Source organism: Lagopus leucura, unplaced genomic scaffold (genome assembly GCF_019238085.1).
Source record: "Lagopus leucura isolate 7727_CA_CO unplaced genomic scaffold, USGS_WTPT01 Super-Scaffold_100159, whole genome shotgun sequence".
NCBI lineage: Eukaryota > Metazoa > Chordata > Aves > Galliformes > Phasianidae > Lagopus > Lagopus leucura.
Window position 1 is genome coordinate 7,380,932 of NW_024962335.1, and position 8,111 is coordinate 7,389,042.

The window sequence follows — 8,111 nt, forward strand, 5'->3', positions numbered from 1 at the left end:
AACATCTAATGGAACAGTTTTTAGTGCTTCTGAAAAAGGCAGAGAACTACAGAAGGATTTGCTAATTCGTTAACTGGTATGAATTATGACATGATTGTGAATACCCTATTTGAATAACAATAAAAAAGAAAAAAACAGATGGAAACGATTATTTACAAAACAGTGGAATATCTGAATCAAATTAGCAAGCATTATTACTATACTGCTATTGGGGAAAGATACGTATTTTCCCCTTCTGGAAAAGATTTGATTCTCCTCTAAAAATAAAGAGCTTTAAGTTACTTTTTCAGGGAAAATTCAGTATTTTCATCAGAAATACATCTTCTGCAGAGGTTTATTTGTTGTTTGTTTGTTTTACATCAAACTCTGTTTGTAACAGCACATCTTTGGCAAAAGTAAGTGGGGTAGTAAGGCATTTTCTTTAAAATGGCTTCTGACATTCAAGGTCAGGCTGCACTGTTAAACACAACAGCTGAATATCAGTTGTTCAGAAGCAAGAAACCCGTGACCAAAGAGCCAGTGTCTTCATTTTATAGGTCCTGAATCTTCATGAGATCTCTCAGAGCATGCACAGATGTTGCAACAGAAAAGGTGAGTCCTATCCATTTTTCACATTACAACTGGAGAACATCAAAGGTTTTGGAAAGTCTTACTTATTACTCAAGGAGATAAAAGGTTTCTTCCTTTTGTACAAGATAGGCCATAGGGGAAAAAGAGCAGACAAATTTGCCTACAAATCACACAGCAGGCCAACATACCAGTGGGAAGAGCAAAACTGTTGAATCAATCTCAAGCCCAAACCACTGACATACACCCCACATTCAGGGGGTGATCATTATAATAAGGATTTTACAGGCTGGTGCCATTTTTCCTCCAAGGACATAAATTACCTTATTGGATGGCATGGAAGAGATACCTTGAATGCTTAGCACTGTTTGCAAAACATAGCTGAGGCCACAGAAAATGGTGCAAAGAACAGAAGAGCACGGCAGTTTCCAATTGAAAATCAATCAGTACAAGTTTAGAGAGGCTCACAATTCACAGTAATCCTCTGGTCTGAAACAGGTGGGAAATTTAGCCAAGAAGTCCTACCACAGAGGTGCATCTGTAAGCTGAATGTTTCAACTCAAGGAGACTTCAGTTGCTATCAAACTACACGAAATTCAGTATCAAATGAACTGGTCATTCTTACAGCATTCCATGAAATACACAGATTTGCTCAATCTCACTGAATTATTAAGGAGGGATCAGTGCTCTGGGCAGAAACAGCAGGCAGCACTCGCCAGAGCAGGAGTCATTTCTTCTCTAAGAGGAAACAGGCAGCCTTGGAGGCAAAAACACAAACCATCAGTGCCAATTTCTGCCATGTGTTACAGAGGCAGACTGAAGAAATCCATTTTTGCACAGACTGCTAACTACTGCAGAAAAGACTGACAGGAAAACACAGTGACACTATGGCTAGTTCGTCAAAAATTCATCCCACAGTGAACCTATTAATTCTGTTTATTTGGCCACTCAATCCAGCATGGCCATATCCCCAAGCAATGAAAACAAACAGACAACAACAAGAAAAAACATTTTGATATAGCAGTTCTATCATTGGGCAGACCTGGAAACAACCTTTGTTAGAGGAACCAAAACTCTCTCTATTCACAAGCAAAAAGGTGAATCAGCACATCTGTGCCTATTTTTTCCATGTCTGCTTGGCGACTCTTGATATATATATATTTTTTTAATTAGTATTTTATTGTTTTCTCAGCAGGACAACATTCTAGCAGCAGAGAACATCCAGAGGAAGAGGTATTAACTGCCCTTTTCTGTATCTTTTAAGTGTTAAGTTCTGCTTTGCCGCAAGCTCAGAACATGAGGCCAGGGAGATCTTGGTGAGGACAGCCAATGGAAAAGCCTGGCAACAGTCACTCTGAGCTCCATGGCCCTGAGCAGGAGTCAGAGTCAGGTCGCTAACACAAGAAATAACTTGCTAAAAATCCTACTGCTTTTAGATCAATGAAGTCAACATGCATAAGAGATTTTAATCTTCCTCTATTTGTTCTCATGCTGCTTCAGACAGAAGTTATGTGAACACTCTCAGCTTAGGCTCATAAAACATTTCTCAGCTGACCTGCTTAGCCAAGTGTATGACTCCAACAGGTTCAGTATCTCACAAACGAACTGAGGGAAAATAAGGCTCAGTTCTGTGGCGATGACCTTTATGGAACATGCTGGATCACATTACATCCATGCCTGTATCTTGGCTGAAGAAGTGGACAATGGCAGATGCTAAGGGAGGACTCTAATCACAATATAATCATGGAACGATGCTCTCTAGAAAACCTTCCAGCTGCTAGGGATCTGCAGGCCACGAGCTTTCTGAGCCTCTTTCTTGCCTCAAGGGCCTTTAGAGACAAGAATTTCTCAACACATGCAAGCATGTTCATATTTGCCTCACGCTGTTGGCTTAGATGGATCAGTTGAGTCACAGTAAAATACAAACCAACAGCAGAAGCAGTGATGGGAAAGCAGAACTCTTTAGCTAACAGGAGGCAAAAGCTGGAAATCCTCTTATCTTCTGTGCTTTCAAACCAGCACCAATATGCCACTGAAACCCTCACTCACACACCTTGTGATCTTCAGGCCCTTAAACTCCTCATGGCAGCTGCATTTTCACTGGCAGAATTGCCATAACCCTCCCAGTAACAGCTTGCCCAAGCTCTAATAGCAATCTCCATTCCACATTTGTCCCATTTCTCTTCACAGCCCAGTGGAGACCTGTATTCAAATCTCACTGCTGTGTCTGGAGCAAGAATTCACTCAATACTTCCTCAGTTCAGGATGGCCTGTGTCTTATCCAGATAAATTGCCTACGTGTTAGTTCAGCTAGATTACTGCTGAAGAAAGCTCTCTGTTGTCATGCATTTAACTAGTAATAACACATTTTATATTCCCGGAGGGCAGCCAACATAGTAGAGCCTCTAAAAATTGCTGAATAAGGAAAATCTCTTTATTACCTCAGCCCCTGAAGTGTTGTTTTTGACTGACAGTGCTATGAAGACAATCTCTGAGCAACTTCAAATACCAGAAGGGCACTTCCTTCCCCTGCAGAGCTGCAGTGCCACCCACTCCCCTTATCGCAATATGCACAGTTCTGCGCTACAAGTTGTAGAGAACAGACAAAGACAACTTGCTTAAAAATAAATCTTTCATTCTGCTCAAATACATTGTGATTACAGCTTACAGCAAGATGTAGCACTGTACCTGTCAAGATATGTATGTCCCTCCTAACTGCCTTATGAATTAAACACCAAGCATGCTTGGTTTTTTTCCCCTCCTCATTTTTATCTATAACTGTAACTACTGATTACTGAGAGTCAGAACATTAACAAATCTAAGAACATTAAATTACTTACAATAAAAACAGAAGTAACACACAATTTCATCTTCATTATACATTTTATTTAGACCAGCCTGGATTTTCAGTATATTCTCAGTATAGTAATTTCTTCCTTTTGCTGTCTCCAGATACTGTTATAATTTGTTGTTGATGTGTTTGAGTTCTACTAATTTCCCATGGGTACATCTTGCTCGAAAAAATAACTCCAGCAGAATCTGACAAGTGAATTGGGCTTTCGTGTTCCTAAGTGAAGATGAGCAAGATACACAGTGGTGAGAACAAAATCAGCCAGTGTGAATTTATATCTAATACGTACTTCAGTGATCTGCTGAAGGACTGTCTAGGCTGAATAAATCACCTTCTATTATGGTAGATAAAGACACATACATCTGGCAAAAGAAGCTGAAAGAAACAAGTTCAAAGATGTAAGAACGCTAAGGTTTGAAGAACTGGTTTTCCACTCCTTGCTTAGGAATGTAGTCACTCCTCTCTTAACTCTGTTACCACCTTCCTACACTGCCTAACAGATAGTGCCTCTATTAACAAAAATGCCAATCTATTTCATTTGAATGGCGGGGAGGGAAATGTGTAAAAAGAAAGAAAATAAAAACAACTCAGTGGTTTTCTTCCTGCTTGTATTTGCATTCAGACTTTCATGCTAATATGAAACTGAGTAAAATGTTGTCTTAGTTTCAGCTGGGATGGAATTGTTTTCTTGAGAGTGCCTGGTATGATGCTATGTTTTGGTTCTAGGAGAAGAACAATATTGATAACATACCAATGTTTATAGTTATTGCTGAACAGTCTTATGCAGAGCCAAGGCTGCTCCAGTTTTCTCAGCTCATGCTAAGGAAGGGCTGGGAGAGGACAGAATCAGGACAGCTGACTTAAACTGGCAAAGGGATATTCCATACTATAGGACCTCATATGAAAGGGGAGTTTTGAATGAAGTGGGAGTTCATCTTGTTCTCTTCTGCTCACTGAGGGGCTAGCTCAATATCAGTCAGTGGATGGTGAGCAATTGCTTGTACATCACTTGTTATATACTCTCATATATGTATATATATATAAAGAGAGAGAGAGTCATAACTATTATTCTTTTCCTTTTCTCTATCTTAGTAAATAGTTTTATCTCAATCCACGAGTTCTACTTCAGTGCTTTTTTTCAGTTCTCTCCCCCATCCCACTGGAAAGCAGAGAAGTGAGCTAATGACTGTGTGGTGCTCAGCCACCTGCTGGGTTAAACCACAGCAAAAGGGAAGGGCATATGGAAGAAAAAAAATCAGGTTTTTCAACCATAATCGGGTCAAGTGGACCAACCTCAGCTGACATTAGCTATAAATCCAGCTGTAGTGCCTAGATACTACGCAATGGTGTTCTTAAAAATGTGTATCTGTATAAGCATAATGTGGAAATGCCTATATCATCTTTAACTATTTTGATCCACCTGAAGAGTGGCCAAGGAACTCAGTACATCATGTTTGTCAAGTCTAAGGGACACTTTCTCTGGAAAGAGGAGATTGCTTCAAAGCATCTCAAATAAGACAATAGGAGAATTAGGAAACCTGACCTCACTCATGCTCAGAGGATTTATCAACATTCCCTTCAATTTCAGCATATGTATCTGGAAGCAGCAGAATGGGGTGGGCAGCAGGCAGAGTGGTCTCAACTGCTCCCTAGCTGGAGCACACAGCGAGAGCTGTTTCAGCTAAGTTCCAAACTCAGCAGAAAGCTCTAAAACCAGGAGATCAGCAGTGTTGTGCTACTGCCTGTCCTTCTCCACTCCGTTCTCTCCTCCTAAACTCATAGATCTCCACTGCACACAGCACCACATCTCATTTAGCCTAAGCTACTCTGCTTGGGACACGCAGAGCACAGCAAGAACTTGAGGAACACAGGGAAGGTCTTCTGCCTAAGGCGTGCCTCTGTGCCGGTGAGCAGAAGTGCAGAAGCATATACAGAGCCACGGCATGAAACCAATTTAATCTGCTGGATACTGCACGATTACTGATTTACTGAGACATGTGAAGGTCCTGATCCATGAACTCAATAGGAATGTTCTCCACTGAGATGCCTAAAACAAAAACGTGGTTTGGGCTCTTGTGATCCAAAGTGAGGTGTACAGCTGTTTTTATTTATTGCTACCTTTCCTAAAGGGAGCCTCTCTCTCTTAGAAGGTTCCTTCCACAGCCTTCATTAGCCCTGAAGTGTTCTCTAAGAATTAGGCATTACTATTTTTATCACCTCTGAGCTAAACTGAGCTTAGTGCAACTTCACTTTGTACTGCGCTACTTCTGGTATAACAGAGGAACATCGCGCGAGTGGCCTAGAATTCACACAGAGGTTATCCTGGAAAAGGCAGGTCGCTGAATGCACAGCACTGAACAGGCTGCCAGGGCAGAGCAACCCTCGAAGTTAGATTCACCCCTGGGCAGCCTGTGAACTGAGCATGCAAGTGAAACACGGCTCAGATACCTTGTATCCTATCAGATCTTGATCATCTCTGCACTGCTCCTGGTAGGCAAAGGAGTGAGATAAGCGCAAAAGGGCAGTTATGCAGGTCGTTCTTTAGCTAATGCTTCTGCTCCACCATCAGCTCTCTGTTACAGCCAGTTTCCAGCTGGTGGGAACCAGCCCAGCTCCACCTGGCACTAGAGACTTGGGAGGACTACTGAGGACCGGACTGGGAGCTGGAAGCTCTGAACGCACATCCTCATAGGTCAAGCAAAAGATTCCTACTGACTTTAACAGCTTTAGGCTCCACAGCAGCTCTGATGCCGCTATGCAGCCCCCCTCCTCTCTGCTCAGACCTTCGGGGTATTTTTCTACAGCTTCCAGCAGCGCCTTCGCCAGTCACCGCAGCCTCGCGTTCACCTCCACGCAACACAAACAGCGCAGCCGCCGTGTAGAACGCGGAGCCGTTCCACTTGCTCAAGCCCGTTCCTGTGCGCGAAGCGGCAACGCAGGTGGGCAGGGAGACCTTCCCCACTCTCCACACTCACGCCTCACGCCGCCACCGGCTGCAGCGCGACCATCCATGCTAACTCCAGCCCGGGAGCGGCGCGCTCGGAGACGGCAAAGTTTTCCCCTCCGCACCACGGACAGCGCCGCGCCGCGCCGCCCCACCCGGCGACTGGCAACGCCGCCCCCCGCGAGCCCCGCTGCCGGCGCTGTGGCGCCCCCTGCCGGCCGCGCCGCCCCACCCCGCGCCCTGCCCGGCGCGGCGCTTACCTTCCGCAGCATGCTGGGCAAACGGCGCTGAGCGCTCCCCGCCGCGGCGCCGCGCTCTCCCGGCCCTCAAGGTGCGGCCATGCAGAAGGAGCGGCGCGGCTCGGCAAAGCACGGCTTGGCTCGGCACGGCCGCGAGATGCCCGGAGTCCCTCCGCGCGCCGCCCGCACTGAGCGGCGGAGCGACGGCACGAGGCACCCGCCCCCTTGTCCGGCCCCTTCCCGCCGGTCGGTGGGGGCAACAGCCGAGGGGCGGGTTCCCGCTGCGGGGAGGAGAGGCCGGGTTGAACGGCCCCGCGGCCGTGCCCGGATCCGGCCCTGGGAACGATGCCTCTCGGCTGTTTCAACGCCGAACGCGGCGCTTGTGTACCTGTAGCAGTTTCCTGTAACAAAACAGGTCTGGCCCGAAGGACGTAACGCCCGTCCCAGTCGCGATTTACTCTCCCTACAAGCTGTAGTGCGCTGTCGGAGTTACGGGCTGTTCTCAAATGAAAACAGCGCCTGTTCAGTGCTCACGATGACAAACTCCCTTCATTAGCGTCGATCGCAAGCCCCGGGCTCCTGCTGCTGAGCCCGGGTGGGCTGCGGCCCCGCGGAGCAGCGTGCCCAGGGGGTCTGAACCTGCAGGCTGCTCCTTTCTGCCTTACCCCATGGCAAGCCATTGCCGTGAGCTTTTTGTACCACTGTGCAGGCAGACTCAGACCCTGCTGCCTTCTTGGCTGTTGCAGTGTAACGTTGCTCCGCCCGAGGTTACATTCGGGGCTAAAATGGAAGGGGACACCAGAGCTGAATCTCTGAGAAACTGTATGACAGAGAGGAGTATGAATCAGAAATAATCTTGTGGGCACTTGGGTAACCATTCTGGGTGTTTGGTTTGCTTTATCTGCAGTCACACTCATTGAAAGATATGTGGCCTCCATTTCTATTATGAAGACTTTTGACTATAATTAAAAGAAAGAGAGCTGGAACTCCAAAGTTTGGTTGTTGCAATGCTTAACTTACTGCCATGTGGTTCTTAGTGTATCCCAACCACATTCCTCAGCACCACTGCTTTCTATCTACTAGGAGAGTCCCATATCTCAGAGCAGGTTTCCTAACAGTCTGTTCTTCCTTATGGTCCAGAGGCAATCTAAGGTCAGTTCCCAAACACGGCTCCCACAGAGCAGCCCAGGGACCTCCAATGACAGGCTGTTGGCTCCCCACTCCAGGGCCCTAGTTTTTGTCCTCTCAAAGTGCAGGGCTGACCCATTTGCCCTGGAGATAGACCCTGCTGTTTGTATCTTTCAAAAGCTGCATTGGATCACTCACCAGATCACTCACTGTAGGCTGTTTTCATTTGTTGTCTCATAACAGCAGGAATACTGCTGTCTCCTTCTATTGTAGATCTCTCCTTTTCTTTTCTTTTCTTTTCTTTTCTTTTCTTTTCTTTTCTTTTCTTTTCTTTTCTTTTCTTTTCTTTTCTTTTCTTTTCTTTTCTTTTCTTTTCTTTTCT

At 45.6% G+C, this 8,111-nt stretch overlaps 1 protein-coding gene across 1 annotated transcript in view; it reads right to left on the reverse strand.

Moving 5' to 3' along the window:
- The window catches only part of TMCC3 (transmembrane and coiled-coil domain family 3), a 124,557-nt gene extending 117,885 nt beyond the window's left edge, over positions 1-6,672 (reverse strand). The window contains exon 1 of the mRNA XM_042889881.1: positions 6,623-6,672. Within this exon, the coding sequence (XP_042745815.1) occupies positions 6,623-6,634 (12 nt within the window). The 5' untranslated portion in view covers positions 6,635-6,672. The remainder of the gene's footprint in view (positions 1-6,622) is intronic.
- Positions 6,673-8,111: the final 1,439 nt, after the last annotated feature.